This window comes from Hevea brasiliensis, chromosome 3, assembly GCF_030052815.1.
Source record: "Hevea brasiliensis isolate MT/VB/25A 57/8 chromosome 3, ASM3005281v1, whole genome shotgun sequence".
NCBI lineage: Eukaryota > Viridiplantae > Streptophyta > Magnoliopsida > Malpighiales > Euphorbiaceae > Hevea > Hevea brasiliensis.
This window is the reverse complement of record NC_079495.1, coordinates 111,576,508-111,599,007: the sequence shown is the minus strand read 5'-3', so window position 1 is coordinate 111,599,007 and position 22,500 is coordinate 111,576,508. Positions and strand designations below refer to the sequence as shown.

Here is a 22,500-nt window from a genome sequence, read left to right as displayed (position 1 = left end):
CCTATCTATGAGGTTGCTAATTATTTAAATGATATTTACCAGATGACTAAAATTAATTTATTATTGAGAATTTAATTTACAAACAAATTCAATTTCAAATACTATATTTCTATTTAATCTAATTAATCAATTTTCACCAAGTTACTCTAAGGATAATTGAACTAAGTTAATTATGTATATGTATAATTTATTCTAATATCACATAAGGCCTAAACAATCACAACCTAATAAAGATTTCTAACATGCAAATTTATTTTACAATTACCAAGTGTTAAATTAAATTTATTTTACATGCCAATGTTAGTTTAATTTACAAACAAGATTAATTTTAATTTACAAAATATTTATTTAAATTAATTACATGCAAAAGTCGGTTAAATTAAAAACAAAGTTAATTTTAATTTACCAAATAAAAATTCTATTATTACTACAATTTCATGCTAATGGTTATTCGAGGAGTTTATAACTACTTACCTGTTGGTAAATGCAGTTGTCATTGGGGCAAGCTACCCTTAAAAAAGGGTCTTCTCTTCTAGTATGGCAATGATATCCCTGGCTTACTCCTGTTTAGCTCCACATAAGCTCCACACAAATGCCCTCTTTAGTACTTACCTTAAGGCTACTTACCAATTTTGTTTGTAATAAAAAATAAAGAAACTAAAGAAAATAAAAGAAATAAAGAAAATATTAATAACAATTTACATTGGATTCTAACTCTAATCTCCTAAAGGGTTAAGATTCCTAATTAGTTACAACTATCTAATGGTCTAAGCCTTCTAACATGATTCAAACACTTCATAACACTTCTTGAATTAAAAAAATACAGAAAAATAGATCAAATATCAATTAAAACCCAAGAAAATACAAGAACATGCATAAATATACAATTTTCAAATTCTGACAGATTAACGGTAGCAAGAAATCCAATTTTTTAAAAATAGTTAAACATGCCTAAAAATCATAAAAAAAATTACAGAAGATAGTTTACATATCATACAAGATCATAAAATTTATAAATCAAACAAAACCCTAGCCGAATGGTCTACAAAATTGTAACTTTTCTAAATGACAGAATCATACTACTTTTTTATAAAATTCATAACTCATTAACCACAACAGATATGAATGCAAAACCAATTGGAAAAGATTCATAAGATTCTGAAATTAATTTTAGACACTAGATTTACACAAAAATATTAAGAAATAAGGGAGATGTGGGCTCCACAAGTCGGGTATCCTACAAATCAGATTTTACAGGAACCCTAACTTCAAACAGCCATAACTTACAAAATATTAAAGTTTTTTTAGTGATTCTTGAGCCTAAAATTAATAGAATTTCGTGTAGAATATGAATATAATTTTCACAAAATTTTTTATAGATTCAGAAAATAACGAAAAATAATAAAAATATAAGAGACAGAAACTAAACATATGTAGAGTTGTGTATCCCCTCAAATTAAATATGATTACATGATCTATATGAACATATAAAATAAATTAAAAAAAAAACAAGGAACATAGAATTAAACATTACATGGCATAGATCTTGAAAAGAAAATAAAAGAACTAACCTTTAAGAAATATCGCTAGAAAGAAAGAAGAACTAAAAGAATTTTGGCTATTCCTCTCTTTAATTTTTTTTTCTTTTTTATTTTTTTATTTTTTTTCTTCTCCTCCCCCTCCTTTTTTTTTTCCTTTTTCCCTCTTTCTTTCTTTTTTTTTTTTCAACGGGGTATTTATAGAGTTTTGGGAGAGAGGTGTGATAGGGTTTGGAGTCCTAGCGTGATAAAGTTCAGATAACTTAAACAACTAGGATTACAGAATTTGGGTGAGACTGAGATATGAATGAGGTGTTTTAACCAATAGGAAGAGAGGGGAAGGGGAAGGCACCAATAGAAAGTGAGGAAGAGGTGTGGTAGGGTTTGAAGTCCTAGTGTGATAAGGTTCAGATAACTTAAACAACTGGGATTGAGGAGTTTGGATGAGACTGAGATATGGGTGAGGTGTTCAAACCAATAGGAAGAGAGGGATAGGGGTGGCACCAATAGGGAGTGAGGAAGAGAGTGGGGCCAACGGGGGAGAGAGAGTTTTTATAGGAGAGGGATAGAGAAAAATATATTTTCTTATTTTAATTTTTAAAAAATAAATTAAATGGGTCCTATTTAAAATTTCTAACTAGGCTTTCTTAGGCCCATGACGCCCAATTAAACTCAATTAGGTTCATTTAAGAACTACCCATATTAAATTTAAACAAAATAAAATTTTATTTAAATTAAATTAATTTCCCAAAAAGCATATTATTATTATTATTTTTTTTTTCAAGATCATGCTACGAAATTAATAATTCAGTTCCATGCCTTCAATTATATCTTATAGTCATACAATTTTTCATCATCGAGTTTCCCACGGCCTCAATGCACATACTCATTACAAAATAAGGGTTTACAGTATTGGAGTCTTCATACTATGAGTTCTCATTCTTAAATCTTAATTAAAATCATATGAATAGAAAAATATATATGTGACAATGGGATATATATATATATTTCGTCATAATAAATTAATTTGGATTATTTCAATGTGGAAATTAAAAGCACTGTTATTACAAGCTCTGATACATAATGGTTGAGAGTATAGCTGCCAAATTAACTAAGCACAACAGACAGATTTGTGGAAAGCTGAACTGCAGAAGTATGCATATATGGATAATAATGCCTCCAATTTGGTTTTATCTCTTTCATTTTTTCTTGAAATGAAAGATTTAATGTCACGACCCAGGGATGGGGTTGGGACGTGCTTGTTCAACCAACTACGCACAGGGGTGGAAACTTCATGTACCACATCGGAAACAGGAAGAAAATATTTGAGCCATATATGTGGGAGCCTTCCTCACCTGGTCAGCGCGCTTTTGGGAATGAGACCTCCCAAGGGACAAATCCGTGAGGCCCACGGGCCAAAGCGGACAATACTGACTGGAGATGGATTGGGCTGTTACATTGTGGTATCGAGCTGGTTTCCCTCTAGTACGGTGTGTGGTGCGAGGACGCACCAGGCGGAAGCTGGTGGGCTTGTCACAACCCAGGGATGGGGTTGGGACATGCTTGTTCAACCAACTACGCACAAGGGTGGAAAATTCGTGTCCCACATCGGAAACGAGAAGAAAAGATTTGGGCCATATACGTGGAAGCCTTCCTCACCTGGTCAGCGTGCTTTTGGGAATGAAACCTCCCAAGGTACAAATCCGTGAGGCCCACGGGCCAAAGCAGACAATAATGACTGGAGATGGATTGGGCTGTTACATTTAACATTAAAATAGTTTTATTTATGAACAAAACAAAATAGACTCATTTCAAAGAGATCAAGTCAAGGAATTTCTTTGAGTTGCTGCCAACTTTTAGGCTTTGCATTCTGCATAAAGAAGTCAGTGTCACTGTCAATAGACATGTAACTTTGAACCTGAAGCTACTAAGATCAAGGCATGGAGTGGGAAGTTTGAATGATATTTCATAATTCAACCGGGTGTAAATCATAATAACATATTGGCAAGATAGAGACATAATTAGGCAACCATAATGGCCTACTTAGGTGTAACACCCCTATTTGCATAGCCTGGTATATTTTTACTGTTCCAGTGACCGATGTCAGTTCGGACAATTAAGGAGATTAGAATCACATCTAAAACACCTAGATAAGCCATGAATATAAATAATTAGTAATTACTAGTTAGTTAAGTATAAATAAGAAAAATAGAACACAAGAGGTTAAATGAGCCGGGAGTCACAGCAATGGGTGACCTTCCCAGGAAGTGACTATGAGGTCAATCTTAACTCGAATTCTGAACCGGAAAATGTGAGACGCGGTCCTTAGGACTATTATGAATACAGTGGAAAAGAGAAAATCACAGAAAAGAATTGTTAAGCAGGTCAAATAATTAGGTCAAGGATCCGAAATAAATATGGAATAACTTGCAAACCGGATTGAACCAGCGAAGGGCAAACTCCTGACCTAACTGTCCAATAAAATCAGAGAAATTAAAATTTCAGGATCGAAAATTAAATTAAAAAACTAATGAAAAAAAATGAAAATAGAAAAAGAGAAGAAAAGTTATTACATCACCATGATGAGCTCATATGTGACATCATAAATAATTTTAATTTTCCTACATTAATTGATCAAGTCAAAAGCATATAAAAGATATAAAATACATTAAAATTAAAATAGAAAAATGACTCCTTCTTCTCTAAATTTTTGGCAGCCGCCACTCCCATAACCCACCATTTGCTCAACCTCCATTAACAAGCTTTTAAAGCTTGAATCACTTGATTTTATCCCATAAATTCCAACCCTAAACCCTAAAAAGCTTCCAATCTACACTAGACAAGGTGATTACGCAAGAAAGAAAGAAAAAAAGAGGAGAAGAAGTGAAGAATTGGAATTCAAGTGGAGGTACGTAATTTAACTTGAAAATTTTAGCTTATTTGTTGTGTTTATGGCTTAATTAACCAAGAAATTTACTTAAAATGAAAAGAAAACAATTGTTGGGCGAGGAATTGGGATTTCGGCCAGCCTAAGTGAGGTTAGGAATTGAGTGATTTTGATGAAATTAAATGGCTAATTGAGGTAAATTAATTGTATGGACAATGTACATACACTTTAATTTCATTGAATTACATAAATGAGTAATTAGGGTTCTTGGCATCTTGGAAAATTGGGAAAAATTTGTGGAATTGATCAATTGATGCCATTGACCTTACTTGAGTTAAGAAATGGTCAATTGTGACCATTTGTGGTGTGTGTGAATTGTTAGAACCAAGTTACAATTCGGATTGGTTAGTGATCAAATTCTAGCAGCTTGACCTAGGTCCCTTTCAGGAATCAAAACTGAAAATTTACCAACCCAATTAGTGTGAGGCCAATTGGAAATGAAACTAGACACATAATGGACCATTTTTCATTTAGTAAGCATGCCCAGAAAATAACCATAGCCTAGTGAACAATTAGATCAAACTCGGGTGTAGTGCATTGCCACTGTACCAAAATGACCAAATGAACAGTGTGTTTGTTCATTTGGCCATAACTAGAGCTATATAGGTCCAAATGACCTGATTTTTGTGGCATTGGAAAGGTATGACATAGCACTACAACTTTCATGAAGAACACCAACCCAAATTCTGCCCATAACCCAGTCATTTTGCCATCCAAAGTTAGTGATTCAAAACTGCCAGAACCAAATTAGGTGCCCAGAAATTCTGAGTTAGACCAATCCGGCCAGCCATGTTCAAATGGCCATAACTTAGGCTACAAAACTCCAAATGGAGTGATTCAAAAAGGAAATTAAAGTTAAGACAATAAGGAATAAGTTTTATGAAGATCACTTTGCCAAATTCCAACAGTAACATGACCAATGGAGTTATTCAAATGGTCATAACTTGGGCTACCAAGCTCCAAATGGAGTGATTCAAAAAGGAAATTAAGTTAAGACAATAAGGAACAAGTTTTATGAAGGCCACTTTGCCAAATTCCAATAGTAACATGACCAATGGAACAGTGCAAAACAGGACAGTAAATCTGAAATTTTGAAATTTCACCTAAGAGACTTAAAATTTGAGGAAACAACCAAAACCAACAAATTAGGTAACCAAAATGTGGTATGTGGGTGAAATTGAATTCCCATACCTATTAAGCATGAAAAAGTCAACAATTTAACTTGAATAGTATCTTGAATAGTAATCCCGAAAGGCAAAATTTTAAGAACATTAATTTAAGCATATTAGGACTCGAAATAAGTAATTGTGAAATTCTTTAGTGGATTTATTATAAATTGTGATACTGAAACACTGTAAAATTGTGTGTTTCAGTTGAAAAAAATACCAGGAAAGAACCCAAGATATCGAGTCAAGGCCTAGAGGCGACTCGCATAAGGTTTGCGCACAACATAAAATTTGTCTTTAAATTTCTTTTGCAATTATATAAAATGAATTGTGATTTATTTTTATTGCAAATTTGTGATTGAAATGAACAAATTGTACCTAAATTGTTGTAAAGTTTAAATGTATGTGTTTGATTTGGCAATAAATATTTAGTAAATTGCTAAGATAGTTTTGAAACCACAGTGTCATGACTATATATTTGAATGCCTCACTAGCATGACTATTGAGAGGAATTAGTTTTGAATTTTGATTTCCTCTCTGGCTGAAGTGTTGAGGTGTGTACCAGTAGAGGAAGAAATTGAATGGGTACCCATAGATTGAGCTAGCTAGCCTTGAGATTCCTCATAAGCCTTTGGCTATTGAGATGAACATTATACTGATGGCATGATATAACTATGTATTTTTATAAAATTGTTTTGAGACTTCCGAAATGAGACTGTTTTGACTAAAATTATAAATTGTCTTTTGTATCTACTTTTCATTTTCAGCACCATATTTGAATAAATGTGATTTGAATTATGCATAAAATGTTATTTTAGTATGTTGTACACTACTGAGTCATAGTAATCAGCGATGGCTGTTTATTGTTGTCGCAGATAGAGAGACCAGTAGAGCAGCAGAGTGAGCTGCTGAGGATCTGGGAGCTACATCCTCGAGATTTTATCGGGTATAATTTTATACCCTGATTGTAATGTTTATTTTGATGTATGTAACTGTATGTACATGTATAATCTGATCTTTAGCAGTTGTATAGATTTTGTAATAATATTATTTTGGATTTTCTAATGTAATTTTTGGGTTGATGAATGTAAATGAATTTTTCTTTAATGCAATGTGTATAAATTTAATTATTACTAATTATGGAAATAATTGAATTGACATTTTGAGTTGTAAAATATTGATTTGAATTATGGAGTTGGGAGAAATTGTGTTGAGTTGAATTTGGTGGTTGATTTTGGTTGAAGTGATATATTTGGAAGTGTTTTCTACAGGTAAAATTTTTTATTTTTCTCAAATACAGCCGACACTCTGCCAAATTTTTTTTTAAATTTGCGGAAAAATAAAAATGGACAAAAATTTTAACTAGTCTTAAAACTTCAAATAAATGTTTTTAATATCTGCTATAAAAGCTCACCACTTTCAAAAAGTAAGAAAATTATTTTAAAATCCCTTGCAGTGTATTTAATGAGTTATCGGTAGACGGAGTCGGTAATTCATTAGGTATACTATGGGATCACGTTATGCCTTACAGAGGGGTAAGGTGTGACATTAAGTGTATCATTTAATGGGAAATATGTGAATTGAAATTCAGGAGCAGAAAGATAAGGAATTAGATAATAATTGAATGGTTCATTTGAAATAGATGGGGACACAGTCCATCTGCCCTTGAAAATTGAGAAGTCTTTTCCTATTATCCTCAATAGCATCTGTTCCTAAGTAGGTTCTGAGACAGACAACTAATTGACAAGAAAGAGCAACATAACTGTTACTCCTAATAGTGGCATCAAACTCGTAGAATAAGTCCTTTTCTAGTATAATCATGCATGTTCATTGTATAAACTTTAAAGGGAGATAAGGCAGAAAAATAGTTGCATTTGGCATCATTTAATGCTTAACCCATAAAAACTATCAATGCTGTGGAGCTAACCCCCAGATTGATAGTCTTTACTTGCAAGATCAGGGGTTTAAATTTTGAAGTGATCCTTATTAGAAAGAGTTTACCTTAATATCATTTCCAGTCTAAGCATAGATTAATCCCATCTATATGCGTGAGTGGGGAACCACTTGTTTAATAATAATAAAAAAAAGGCAGTAAATGTGTGTATGGTTGAATCCTTAACACTCTTCATCTATTGCTAAACTCCTATGTAATCCCTTTTAGCAAAAGAAGCAACTTAGGACTCTTTAAAAAATATGATTGCTTTTAAATGATTAGAGAGTGGACTTTGTAAGTGTAACAACCCAAAATTTTTAAATTTTAAATAAAATAAAAAGCAAATATTATATTATTAATATTATAGGATTTATTTGAATTGATTTTAAAATAAAGGAAGATAATAATAATAAATAAAGTAAAAATAAATAAATTAATTAAAGTTAATTTAGTAAATGAGAATAAAATAATTAAATTTTCCTAGAATATATTTATTTTTATCATTACTAGAATTTTATTAAATTTTAACATAATAAAATAATTTTGGACCTAATTGTAAACCCCTAAAAAGTTAGGGGGCTAATAGTGTAATTAGAAGTAAAAAAAAAAACACAGAAAATAAAAAAAAAGTAGCAGCCCCCTCTCCCCTCTCTCCCGCGTCACCCTCTCCCCCTCACCTTCTCCCTCTCGCTTCTGACCAGCACCAGCGCCGACGAGGCACTGGTGGCACTCCCCCACCTCAGGACGGCGTCAGGCAGTGGCAGCCACGGCAACAGATGGCAGGGAGGAAGAGAAAGATAGAGAAGAAAGGGAAGGAAAAAGAAGAGAGAGAGAGAGAGAAGTGGGCCATTTTCCTTCCGATTTCGGCCACCAACGCCGGCGATCCAAGGTGCCACCAACTCTCCACAAACCCAGCTTCATTTTTCGACTAGCCATGCCCGGAATGGTGGAGTTTCTGACGAGTTTCGAAGAGAGAGAAAGAGGAGAGAAAAAGTAATGGCAGTGGCTTTGCGGCCACTTTTCTAGCCATCCGATTGCCGGATCGAAAATCTGAGGCCACCAATAGACTCAGGACGACGAGATTTTTGAGATAGGATCGGTCCCGCTCCGATCGGACACCGTTTGAAAAAGGCGACAATTAGAAGGTCTAGATCGCTTGGTGAGATTTTTAAACTTTTTCGATTTTTAAAATTTAAAAATAATTTTATAATAATTATTAATACAATTTGGATTTAATTTAGGTGCAATCGGATCAAGGATAGCTCACCGGAGCCGGGACCGCGTTTTCAGTCAGATTTAGCAGCCCCGCAGCCCGTCTCAGAATGTGATCGATATTACAGTCAATCCTAGCATTTTCAAACATTCTGGACTCACTCAGGTGTCAGAATTGGCATAGGTAAACCCGAACTCCAAGTTGCTTATTTTTTGCTAATGTCGCTTTAGAATAAAATTCATAAAATATTCGTGGATGATTAGAAAATTATAATTCCTTTTTCAATAGCTTTATAATATTATTAAAGACCGTGGGACAAAATTTTAAAATTTTTAGACCTCGTTTGGGTAGTTTTTGCAAAAGGGCTAGTTATAGGGACTAAAACGTAATTTTTCAAGTTTATGACTATTGTCTGATTTGGAGGGTTCAGGAGGGGCCATGTGATGTTGATGAGATGTGATTATGGAAATTGAGAATTTAGAAGTGTTATTTGAACCTTTGTGCAGATTGGGTAGGTTCTAGATATAGGGGAAACTCTGCCGGATTTCTGGCATAAATTAGGTTGTCTGTTGTCTCTTTAGAGTTTTATGTTGACTTAGTACTAATAAATTTATAATATAATTATTAGGTGATCGAGGTCAGCTATTTTCCTGCATCCAGCAGCCACAATAGTCATCGGTGTATGGTGAGTAAAATATTAATTTTAATTATAATTTCGATATTATTATACGTTCAAGTATACCTAGACATCACTTATCTGTATATATCTATATAATTAAACTCTAGGCACGTTTTATGTTGTATTCACAACCGTTAAAGTGTCATGGATATTGTTTGTGATAATTTAGAGCAGTGTGCGTGCATTAGCGTGCGTGTGGTATAATGTTAGATATGGATAGGACGGGTAGACACGGCTTGAGATCTTTGCTGGGACCCGGTCCTTCAGGGTAGACACGGCTTGTGTTCTTCGCTGGGACCCCGTATTTGGTTTATTAAGCGAAAGTCCGGCGTGAGATCTTCGCTGACAGAGGTTGGATTAAGAGGGCTGTATAGGGGATCAGCTCCCATATATGTATTGTTTGACACTTTCAGGTATGTGAGTGCTCCAAATTGCTTTTTTTATGTGATTTGTAAGAAATTTATGACGATGTTGCATTTCATTTCACAGGGTGAATTAGTTTTAGATAGCTATAGAGATTATGGTTAAAATTGATATTTTACTCTCTGAGTCGAACGCTCATTCCTGTTTACTATATTTTTCCAGGCTATAGGAGGAGACCTTTTTTCAGAATAACCTGTTCCTTTCCTCGTAGGTTATGAAAAGATTATTTAATTGTATTATTATTCTCTGAATTTGTAATTTAATACTCCGCATGTACTAGTAGTAGCATTAATCCTGTCAGGGACTGCATGAATTTAAGTTTTTATATTAACAAATGAAAAATTTTTATGAGTTTTAAACAGTTTGCAAATGATGTAACAGGATTGAGCTGGGTTCCCATAATTTTAGTTTTTGATAATTATTGGGCTAAGTTGGCCCGAAATAAAATTATAACAGTTTAATTTAAATTATTTTATATATATATTGGGCCTAAATCGTGGGCCTGGTTACGAGTTGAAGAATAGTTAGACTTACTACGTGCCTCGGGAGCTTTAGGCTGGCTCAGGTCCTAGTGCCGATCCGACCCATAGGTTGGGTCGTGATAGTAAGAAACATCTCAAATTTGTTGTCCGAGACAAGTGAAACGAATAGGATTGAAGCAGGGTGTCCTCTTGAGATGACCTTAATGTATTATTATTATTATTATTATTATTATTGATTGGCCCATTAACAAACATAAGCACATGGATATCTGGTAAGTTTTTAGTTAACTCACAACTAAACTTGCTCAGCTTTTGTCTTGTCAAAGCAACAAATGATGATAACAGAAACAAGAACGTCCCTATCATGACATTGCTTACTATAAATGGAAGCTTAAGATCTCATTAACAATCATTATTTGGCTAAGTACTACTGTTTATTCACGGTTAATCTCTAAAACCATCTCTTCTAGGGCTCTAATGTTTTGTCTTGCCTTCTTATGACTATCTCTTTATTTAATTTTTTTTTTCTGATCTTCAGTTTTGCAGAAACATCTCAAAAGTAGTTTCAAGTTATTTTTAACAAAAACATTTAAAAGGGTATTTCAACAGAAGTAGCTTCAACAGTGAGTTTGAATTGATGAAGAGGAATAAGATCCTAATTGCAGCATGTAAGTATATATATGTATAGTAATTAGTAGTAGCATTTGATATTCTTTTAAGATGAAAGGTGAAGGCTCATATTATTATAGTGGAAATTGACTTTAATTAGAAGGCAACATCAATGATCAAAAGGCTTAAGTTTAAGGGACCTTTAATCTATCAATTATTATCAAAAGAAAGGTCTGTCTGGTTGAAATTGCCCTCATATTTGCAATAATGACATGCTTGCTTTTGCTATGTAGTGGGAAATGATAGTCAACTTTCTTTGCCACATTTATATCATTACTTCTTCTCAAATTTGGTGAATAGAAAATTGAAAATCTACTGCTAGATTATATATCTATGTGGGTTGGTGAAGGAGAAGGATCTTATTTTTAGAGCATTGTCTTCCAAAATGGAGTGATTGATGAGGAACTTGTGCTGTAAAGCTCTGACTAGAGCATGCATATACTACAGATTTTGATTAGGCTTGTCTAATCAGTTCTACAGAAAGGAGAACGTACAAGAAATCCCAATACAGATTACAGGCACTCCAAATCACCCACATATCTAATCCATGCTCACTTTTTTTCTTTTTTTTTTTTCACTCCTATTATTATCTTGTCCATTTTCTATTACCCTTTAAAACACTGCACTGGAAGATCAGCTAAAGGGTCCATAACCCAAATGGACTTTCCACTCACAAATGTTTTTTCAAGGACAAAAATGTGGAATTTTCTCTTTTCTAATCAAGAAGAAGAAAAAGTGGTCATTGTGCTTTTTTTTTTTTTTTTTTTAATTCTCAAGAAGCCTAGTAGATTCAACTTTTCATACTGTGATTGGACCCAAGAAATCCATAGAAATAAAGTTAGTAATTTTGGGCCAGAATTGGATTAAGAAAAACCTGAAGGGCGTTGTTTTAACGAATCAGGCCTCTCCATATATATATTTAAGGCCCAAAGAGATGTCAACTGGGCCAGAACACTTGGAAGGAAACCTGTGTTCTCCACTGATGAGGGAAACCACAGAAGTTTCAACTTTTCGACCGTTAAACAGGAGAGAGAGAAAATTCTGGTCCCCCATTGGAGAACCTTTCGTCCGGTAGCCATTAGGAAATTACCCCCCCAACTTTCTAATCATTCAACCAAACCAAACCCCATTCTTTATTGTCTTCTTTTTTGATATTGAGATTATTAATAAACAATTTTTTATTTTAAAAAAAATAATAAGGATTTAAATGGGAATCCTAATCATTCATATTGGATTGATCCTGTGATAGTCTGTCACTCACTACTGTTTTGCTTTCTTTGCTGTTATTGTTCCTTCGCTTTCTTTTCTTTTCTTTTTTTGCAGTTGCCAACCATATCATCTTTTTTTCCCCCTTTTTTATCATATTACTTATTTTTATTATTCATTTTTTTCTCACTTAAAAGAATCTCTTGTCAACTTAGTATTGAAGGATCACTCTCTCTCCCTCTCTCTCTCTCTCTCACCTTCAATCCTTATGGCTACTGAATCTGCAACTACATCACTTCACACTCCCACCACTACTACTAGTCCTGACGAGGTATGTCTAATGTGTACATAATTTGAGTGATCAATTATTTCTAGGAGTTCTTGATGGGATCTTTTTATTAATTAATTTTTAGCTTTTATTTGATGACTACTTTGATCAACTTGTTTTGTGATTTAATGATGTTGGATCAAGACCCATATGTATTTTTTTTTTTGGTCTGTTTTGGACTTGGGTCGATTTTGATCAAACTTATAGATTTTGTTCTTTAATATCCAGTTGGAATATGTCTTTATGGTATTATTAAAAGGTACATGTTTGCTTCGCTGTATGGAATTTGATTGGGTTTAGAGCTTCTTTTAGATTTTCCATGTTTTTGGATAAGGGTAGTTCTAGATACAATCTTCAACCTATCTACAGTGTCAAGCTTTGAAAAGTGTTCACTGTTAGCAGAAGAAAGAAAATAATTCTCTTAAATGGTGCCCTACTCATAAATCTCCAGAACCTGATAAGTCCTGTTCTGCATAATCATGTGTCGAATTATAAAGTCTGCATAGGAAAACATATCATTCACTCTGAAAAAGATTCTGTCTTGATTATTGGGAAAATAAGGTATTTCAGAGAATTCACTACTTGTAAGGTTCTGGCTTGCTTCTGTGTTTCTCTCTTGGGCATGAAATATCTGTATAATCAACTTTTTCAAAAGTTTAAATTTGTCTTTGGGGTCAAAAATAAATGTTCAATCATCTTTTTATTAAAAAAAAAAACTTGTTGTGGACAAGATTATAAAAGGTTTGATTAGTCATCAGTCTGTTGGAAAATCATAAATAAAAATATCAACTTGAGTTGCAATGGCCCATAAGAGATGGAAATGCGATACTTCCTGAGCTTTATTATGGTCACATAGCTATGCCTAAATGCCTTTTATTCCACTACTGGATTTTCCTGGTATTTGATTGGTGTTTACTCCTTTTTCTTTTCTATATTTAAAGCTATCCACCAAAAAAATTATTTCCACTTTCTAAGACATTTCTCTTTTTGAATTTTTGGGAGTTTCATTCTGTATTCTTGGTTAATAGCTGACAATCTTGCATTCTTACAGCCAGTTGAGACCATGGTGAATGAAGAAGTAAAGCCTATAGATCGAGGAACTGTTTCTCTACCTGAGGAAGGTAAAGTAGAGAACCCCAAAATTGAGGAGCTGCCAAGTGAGACAAAGCCGTTACCTAAATCGGATGGAGGGGTGGAAAATAAACAGACACAGCCTCTGGCAGTCGAGGTTAAGATTGGAGATTCTTCTGCTGTGGATGTGCTGGTGGAAGACAAAATTGAGATGGAGCAAGACATCCCTCGTTCACATGCACACAGCTATCTAGAGCCGGCAAGTGATGCTGTTAATAGTCGACCAGTTGTAGAACCTGCTATTGAGTGTGTTGCAGAAGTACAAGAAGAGCAACAAGCAACAGAATCTGTGGAGAAAATGCAAAAGGAGCAACCTAAGATAGTTGATGTTCCGGAATTATCGATTGAAGCTGTTGAGAAAGCAAAGGAGCTGTTGGCAATTCTTCCTACTAAAGAATCCGAAGAAGTTGTAGAAGTTCCTGAAGATTCAAAAGTAGTGCCCAAAGAAGTCGATAAACAAGAATCACTTGTTCCAGAAGTTGATGTGGAACTGGAGGAACAATCTGACATCACTGAACAAGGTGGAAAACCACAATCAGTTGAAGAAATTGGGAAACAACAGGAGATCCCAGAAGTTCCAGCTATCAATGAATCAGAAGCAGTTGTGAAGGATATTGAAGCTTCAACAGCATCATCCAAAGAAATTAATGAACCAGTTCCTGAAGTAACACCAAAGGAACAATCTGAAGTTGTCAAACAAGATGAAAAAGTAGCATCAATTGAAGCAATTGAGAAACAACAGGAGTCATCAGAAGCTCTTCCTGTGAAAGAATCAGAAGCAGTTTTGGTAATAGATATTGAAGATTCAGCTGTGTCTGAAGGCGTAGATAAACCAGAATCAGTGGTTCCTGAAGTTGAGGTGAAACCAAAGGAACAATCTGTAATTGAAGAAGTTAAGAAACCAGAAAGTTTAGAAGCTGAAGCTGATTTGAAAGCAAAGGTAGAATATGAGGTCCCAGAAAAAGTTAAGGGTGAAACTGCAATAGATGAGGGATCATTGGCTGATAGAGTTGAGGATACCACGTCCTTAAAGGAAGAGAAAACCAGTAAAGAAGAGGAACACGGTGCAGCATCCGAACAAGTTGTTTCAGCTAAGCAGGAAGCTCAAGCTGACGTTAAAGAAGACAAAGGAGAATCTTCTCTTCCTTATGGTGCAGGGATAACTGATGTGGAGAACAGAAAGGAGGAAACTAATGGGACTGAAGTAGTTGAAGCACCATCTAAAGAGGCAGCGGTGGAAATGAAAAATGGTGGAGAAGAGAGAGAGGAAAAGACTATTATAACAGGGGATGAGAATGTTGAGAGAGTAGGGGTAAATGAAGAACTAGTTCAGCCGATCAAAGTGGACGATATCAAGGAGGCTGTTTCAAATGCTGAAGTTGCTGAAAGATCATTCGAGGTAGAGAAAACTGGTAAGGTGATTGAACCAGTGGTAGAAAACAAGAAAGAAGAAGACATAAAAGAGGAGACACCAGCTCTAGTCGAAACCAGCAAAGATGGTTCCATACAGGGAAAGCTGGATGAAGCCACTACAACTGTTATCGTACCAGTTAAAGAATCCCAATATTCTGGGTTAGCTGTAAAAGATAAGGAAAATGCAAAAATCAGTGAAGACAAGGTAGGGAAAGAAAATGCTGAGGAGATAGCAAAGTCGAACGCCCGGAATTTAGAGCCTTCTACCAAGAATGGTGATGTTGCAAAAGCATCCCAAGACTTGCTAAGAGAAGTTCCAGCCAAGACTACTCAAAAACAATCAAACAATATTTTAACAAAGGTGAAACAGTCACTTGTGAAGGCGAAGAAAGCCATCATTGGTAAATCTCCAAGCTCAAAACCCTCTCCTCTGACACCAAGGGTGATATTAAAGTCAAATAATTGAAAAGAAATGAAATAGCTTGCATGAAGATACATGGTTGTGGAATTTGCATTGTTATATATAGATTTTTAGTTCTATGTAAACCATTTTTCTTTCCTATTCTTTTCACTTGTATGTATGTGTGCTGTTGTCGTAATGATCAGTACAGAAAACTTCTTCAGTTGTGAAGATTGATTTGTAGATGCCTATATTACAGTTGTCAGTTTTGCATTTTCATCACATTTATGTACGCATTACTAGCTAATGGAATTAGTATTGTATTTGATGAGGCTTCGCTGATTCATTAGCACAAGATTAGATACTTCAAGACTAGTTGACAAGTTAAACCTATCAGATTTAGGGATAATTTTTGAGGTTTTGCGTTTTGTGCTATTTCAGTGATTCCCGCCCTTCTTTTAATCCCTTGTCACTCCGCTATTGCCATCACCTACGATTGTGCAAAGAAAACCTCTTTGTTGAATAGGAAATATTTGCACGAAGCAACTTGATGCAGGCAAAGCATAGTGAATACATGATCTGGTTTCAATTTCATCTTTCAGCATTTCTACCAGAGACATTACTCTTTTCATGCATTGTGATAGTTGCAGATTCTCATGATAATTTATTGCCCCACTTGGTAATTAAGTGATGAACCTATTGCTGTCATATGCATGATTTTTCCATCAGAAATTTTTAAAGAAAAGGAATATGTAACTATAATCATTGTACATATTTATTAATGGGAATGAATGGGATTTCTGTTTCTGCGGTAGTTTCATCAAGATCTAATGCACTAGACAATCAAATTTGATGTCTGATACTAAAATCTAACGGCCTTCATGTGTCCATTATTATACAGAGATTATGGAGAAATAACCAAAACATATAACCTCAATCTTAAAAAAGGATGGAGAATATAAGACATTATATTTCCCCTCTTTAGATAATTATTTTTCATGTGGCGCTTGAGACGGCTGTGATACCAAATGAAGACACTGCATTTTCTTACCTATGCTTATCCCAACCACAAATGCTAGAATTGTCAAAATGACCATGGTTCAGATTTAGAAGGGGGAAATATAGGGTGGAAACTGTGATCATTTTCCATTCTAATGCCTGTTTTTCTTTCTTTGCAGGACCATCGAACATAGTATAAATCAATGGTAGAGAGAGACACAAGCGCGCGCGTGCGCGCACAGAGAGAGAGAGAGAGAGAGAGAGAGAGAGAGAAGTTGCACAAAATGTATTGGAAAGTATCTATCTTTTCATTAATTGAACGAATTTGTAATAAAAGATCTACCTAAAAAAAACATATTTCTGGCACGTAAGTGAATGTACAAAAGCAAGAAAAGGCTATAAAGTCTCCCCAACGTACCAAAATCTTTCTGCCAACTGTAACTGCACTGTGCTGAATTTAGAGCACAAATGATCATTGAAAAGATTCTACTTCACTCAGTTGCATGGAACCCTTTTCTGCACGCTTATGTGTTCCTAGAGTCATCATGAAAGGCTTGAGCTTGATCATTATAGGAAGCATGATGGGTTGACCTCTTCAATGACAAGGATTGAAAGAGCCTGTCAGTTGCAACCTGCTGCATATACAAACAAACAATAAGTCTTACCCCTTCAAATTGCACTAAATAATCTTGTACTAAATGGCAACTGCAGCTAATTGTAGTTCAAATGCATACTCACCAGTGGCTCCATTCGGTGCATCGTCATTCCCATTGGCTGACTTCACAGCTCCCCTGTCAGTAACTTCTGAGGCTTGACCACTATTTTGCACCAAAGCAGGCTGTTCAAAACGTTCATTTGTCACTTGGCACTGGCATTACAAAAAGTGAACCTTAGCTTCACATTTCTTCAGGAAAATGTGATCTCATAAAATTGTACTCACCAATCAGAAACATCCACAGTTATTAAACATAAAATAGAGAAACAAACAAATCAATTGGATGATAGCAGAACAGAATGATTTTTATTTTTTTTAATAAATTTTCCATAACCACCTCCTTCAAGGGGTAACACAAATAACAAAAATTCAATATGAAGAAGTAAGAAACTGAAGCCTTCTATATTTCAACTGATTATCAAATAAGCAAGAATTAGATTTTATATGTTGAAAATTTAATATGAAAATTTATTAGATGGCCATCCCATAGCATCTCCTCTTTGTCCGCAACAACAATTTTCCTCACTGAAACATTCATATGTAAATATTTGGGCATGCTGTGCTTATATGTCAAATGCTTTCCTTCTCCAACATGAAGAAGAGCTGTGGGGATGGCTCTTTCATGGACAGAGGATGCATGTTAATCTTCTCTATAAAATCATAGTATAGATGACGTGTTTAAGGGTTCACTTTTCTAGTCAAAGAAAATGCAGTTGCAACTTAAACTCAATGATGAATTTGCAAACCTGACTAGATGTCTGATTCATTGAGCTATTGGCACCACAGTTTTGCATAGCTTGTGAGTTGATGTTTTGAATTGAATCCTTTGAACTGGAGCCTGGGGCTGAATCCAAATTATCCATGGGACCTGCCACCCCAACAGCATTCAGTCCCATGGTAGTTTTTAAAAGAGGTCCTCCAGACGTTGGCATTAAGGGTGCACATGGGTATGGCATAGGATATCCTTGAGTAGAAAGCCCAAATATTGGAAGGTTACATCCTCCCATCCCATGCAAAGCACTGGGCCCCGACATTGGTGGGCCAGGAAAATGTGCTCCATGCATAGGAGGCACCTGAACCATAGAGCAACCAGAGGATCCACCAATCATATCAGGCATACCCATCCCAAAACCCATTCCGATTCCCATTCCCATTCCAGCTCCCATGGGTGAGAATGGAAGCATATGACCAGCATGCATGTGAGGCATTCCTGGGGGCAACATCATTGATGGCATATACAAACCAGCTCCCATTGACATAATCTGCACAAAGTTGGTGAATGTTCCAAATCAGGTGAATTATCCAATTCCTGTAACATGAAGGAATAAATTTTGAGAGGGATAGAAAGAAATTACCTGTACTTGAAGCTGAAGTGTCTTTAAATACTCAATGGCCTCATCAAGCATAGAAGCTTTGTCCACCTTACAGCGAAAAAAATCTTAGTCAACAGAAGCAAAGTTGAAAAGAATTATCCAGCAACTATTCAATGTCCATAGGATTTGAAGAATATGAGGAAGAAGTTCAACTTACACAAACCAAAGAGGGTCTAGATTAGTATAAAAGTCTAAAACCTTAAATACATGCACTTGAATTCTCAGTTCTAAACTTCCACAAACATGGACAAGCTTGGTTAAATTGATTCAACTTTGACAAGGCCAAGCCTTTGCGTAGGTAATATATAAATCTTTTAATTTCTAGCATTTCAAGAGAGTAACAAGAAAAATCAGCAAGACATATAGATTCAGATATTCAACCTTGTTGCAGTTTGGTATGAGTTCTTGCAGGGCACGCATCTTCTCATTGATCCTATCCCGTCGCCTCTGTTTGTTTAAGTCCAAATAAAACCAATCAAGATATAATAATTCAAAAATGCTGAATGCAAAACCAAAAATAATCAAACACATTATCTTCTGAATAATATTGAAAGTGAACACTCTTGCTCACCCTTTCAGACAAATTATGCACTTCTGCTGCTCGGCTTCTCTTGGAACCGGTACCTGCTCGAGCAGGAGCAGCTTTTTTGGCACCTACTGATTCCTCTTCAACATCCTGAACATTGTTGACTTTTTTAGTCATGGAATACAGAGATAACATACAAAGAGAAAATTTGAAGAAATATGAAACCTATGTTTGATCTTACTTCACTAGGACCTTCAGACTCCTCTGTTTCCTGGTGTTTTCTCTTCAAATTCTGTGTTTGTTCATCTGAAACTCTCTCCACACTATTCCCTGAGCAAACAGAAGAAGAAGCAACTAGAGGCTCTGCAGTCTTCTCACCATCTACCAATCCTTGAGTTGCACTTTCAGCGAGTTGGCAATGGTTTTTATCATTCTTAGAATCTTCTTGGTCCAAAGCCTCAGGTTGCTTTGCAGGAAGGGATTCCTCAGCAGGCTTAGGGTCCAATGGTTTAGCATCAACCTGGGATGACCCCGTAACAGGATGGCAATTGGAGCTCATTTCCTTTCGTAAACCACTAAATGGGTTAACGAGTATGGATTCAGCAGGATTGCTATGGCTTGCTATTGAGCCCTTATCCTTACTAGCCATTCTTTCGATGCTTGATACTCCAGAACCAGCTCTTGTGCCAATGTTATGAAGATTAGCTTTAACAAGAGCAGCAGGTCTTGAGAAATGTGAGAAATTCATCAAACTGGAGTTAGTAGCAGACGACATGGGAACTTGCTTTTGCACTTTTACACTAGGAAAACCACCTCCTGAAGGTGGAACTCCTATTGAATCCCCAGAAGCAGCATGGCGAGTCAGATTGTTAATATTCTCACTATTATTAGCTGAAACTATGGATCTAAAATAGGGAAATGATGTTTGGCATTGCTGTGATGGTGATGGATTTAACTGACTGGAACTAGTTCTAGGTCTATTAGCATCAACATCCCCTTTTGAAGAAACCTTTGTCATGTGCCCTTGCTCTAAACTCAAACAATTATGTACAGAAGCAGCACGGGGGTCTCTAACTGATTGATTACCACAATTTCTCTTTTCCATTGAGGCATAATTAGTCTGAGAGTCTTCATTTACAGTAACACCAGATAATTCTGTTAAAAACTCAGCACAGTAATCATGTTGTAGAGGGTCTTCAATAGGATAATTCAACCAAGGTACCATGTCATCATCTGGATTCAAACCCATTTCAACAGACGGCACAGACATTGGAACTTCACCTACTACAGAGTCCATGGCCCCAAATCTTCCCATTTTAGTGTTGCTGCCATTACCTACGTGTTTATCTCTAATCTTGGAGGTTTGAGATGGAAAACTACCAGAGAATTGGATCTTTCTAGTCTTACTGGACTGAATTTGACCATTTTCCCATACTAGCTCAACAAAATCATTCTCAGGTCTGTGTTGAGAAAATCATATAGAACATAAATAAATAAACAAAAACAGAGAAGAGTAATTAAAATAAATCAGAAGGATGGAATAGGAAACAAATACACCAATACCAAAAATAAAAAGAACTGAGAAAATTTTAGAAATCCAACTTACCCAGAAGATAGATCAGTTGAGCATGTGAGATTCTTCTCCTGAGAAGAATCAAGCTTTCCTTTAGCCAAACGATATACTAGCTCAGATAAAGGCATGGTGAAGGGCTGGCAAATTTCAATCACTTCGCCATTATTAGTACCTTCCAAACACTAGTCTAGCACAAGTTCAAAGAACCCAAAAACATGTAAGAAGCAAACAAGTTTTCAAGACATAAAAGCTTGACAAAAACCCCACAATAAGACAATCCCAGTTATTAGTATAACTAACAAGGGAAATAAAAGAAAGGAAAGATTAAAGAATACTCCTTTTACAGTTACATAATTTACAGAACATAATCTTTTTTTAAAACAGCAGTCCTTATCAGTAATCAGTGAGATTTATATATAAATATCAAATCTATAATTAAATATAAAGTACCAGTCAAACCTATTCTTTAATAACTCCCAAAGATCCTAAAAAAAATTCCAAATTAAGCCTCTTTAAACTTAAAAAATTGAAAAAAAAAATGGTTCTTTTCTGCTTCTCTAATCATTAAACTTAAAATCCAGAAAAGCCCAGATCAGATTTTTCTAAACTGAAGAACAGTACTGGAGAAACACCATCAACAGTTCAGTTGAAACTCGAATAAAAGCTCAAAATCCTTGCCACCCAGTAATCAACGAAGAAACTCAATAGAAAATCAATTGAGAAGGAAGGGGAAATTTGAGAAAATCGGAGCTCCTCGAAGGAGCAAAAGAACGCTAATCCAAATGCATTAAAAATGTGTAAACTTCGTTGTAAATCATAATAGAAGTTACCAAAAGTTTGATCTTTTAAAGCTCCTAACTAAGCTCGAAGAAAGAGAGAAGTTTGAGAGAGAGAGAGAGAGAGAGAGAGGAGCCAAGTGGACGCAGAAGACGGCGAAAGGTTAGCAGATTTGCAGGGGGCCAACACACACAATACCAACCTTTAGTTTAAGTGCTTGACCCATTTCCGTTGCTTTTAACCTCAACTGCTGCCATGGTTTTGTCCTTCTCCTTTTCTTTATATATATATACATATATGTTAACAATAACAATAATATTTCTTTAAAAAATAATACTAATAATAATAAATAATAAATAATAATTTTTCTGATTTTATTAGTTTTAAATGTGGTTCCATCTCAGCCTGTTACTCTAAGCAAACCACATTTAAATTTGCAATTAGGTCCCATTACACAAAATCTCATGAAATTATTTTTCATAATGTACTTTAATCTTTAAATTATTATATTTTATACTTCTCACTGGTTGTAATATAAAAATAAAAATATTTTATTTTAAATAATAAATATTAAAATAATTATTTCAGATAAATCTCAATAGACATTTTATAATTAAACCTAATGATTATTTTAAACTTCATGTAAAGATAAATTATTAGAGGAAGGCTTCAATTATGTGAATTCATGTCAATAAATGTTGGGTTATATATAGAAGCCAGGTAGTTGAGGTGGAGAATGAAGGAATGTTAAATTGTGTAGTTGGGTAGTTCTTCTCATTATGTAGGTGGTGGTGTCCATATTCCATGAATTTGAATAGGGCATATTATCTTCAATGGTATTATAAATTATCCTACAAAATTGGTTGTGGGTCTCTTATGCTTGCTTTTATAATGGAAAACAAACAATATATGTTAAGTGCTTATCAAAAAAAAAAAAAACAATATATGTTAAGTGTATACATTTTGGGGGGTAGTTTGGTCATTTTTCTTCCTTCCACAACAATTATAT

General features: G+C 34.9%; 1 protein-coding gene and 1 pseudogene across 9 annotated transcripts; one reads left to right on the top strand and one right to left on the bottom strand.

Annotated features, from left to right (window-relative positions):
* The first annotated feature begins 12,281 nt into the window (after nucleotides 1-12,281).
* On the top strand, nucleotides 12,282-15,810 carry LOC110634800 (uncharacterized; annotated as a pseudogene).
* A 1,004-nt stretch (nucleotides 15,811-16,814) lies between these two features.
* LOC110634469 (transcription factor PIF3) lies at nucleotides 16,815-21,813 on the bottom strand. 9 transcript variants are annotated; one of them, XM_058144615.1, is made up of 9 exons: nucleotides 21,694-21,813; nucleotides 20,748-20,901; nucleotides 19,383-20,601; nucleotides 19,187-19,291; nucleotides 18,997-19,062; nucleotides 18,598-18,663; nucleotides 17,989-18,504; nucleotides 17,262-17,395; nucleotides 16,815-17,159 (listed from the first exon to the last, which is right to left on the bottom strand). In XM_058144615.1, the coding sequence occupies exons 2-9, from the start codon at nucleotides 20,840-20,842 to the stop codon at nucleotides 17,123-17,125; spliced, it is 2,238 nt and encodes a 745-aa protein (XP_058000598.1). In that variant the 5' UTR covers nucleotides 20,843-20,901; nucleotides 21,694-21,813; the 3' UTR covers nucleotides 16,815-17,122. The 9 variants fall into 9 exon arrangements, with proteins under 9 accessions (XP_058000598.1, XP_058000595.1, XP_058000596.1 ...); XM_058144612.1 differs by having other exon boundaries at nucleotides 17,262-17,365; nucleotides 20,748-20,851; nucleotides 21,694-21,799; XM_058144613.1 differs by having other exon boundaries at nucleotides 16,815-17,162; nucleotides 17,266-17,365; nucleotides 20,748-20,851; nucleotides 21,694-21,799.
* Nucleotides 21,814-22,500: the final 687 nt, after the last annotated feature.

Coding starts and splice junctions, on each gene's coding strand:
- LOC110634469 (XM_058144610.1), bottom strand. CDS start 21,786: ATGTATATATATATAAAGAAAAGGAGAAGGACAAAACCATGGCAGCAG. Junction 19,292..19,382: donor AGTCTGAAGGTCCTAGTGAA/GTAAGATCAAAC, acceptor AACAATGTTCAG/GATGTTGAAGAGGAATCAGT. Junction 17,396..17,988: donor TGAATCAGACATCTAGTCAG/GTTTGCAAATTC, acceptor TTGTAATGCCAG/TGCCAAGTGACAAATGAACG.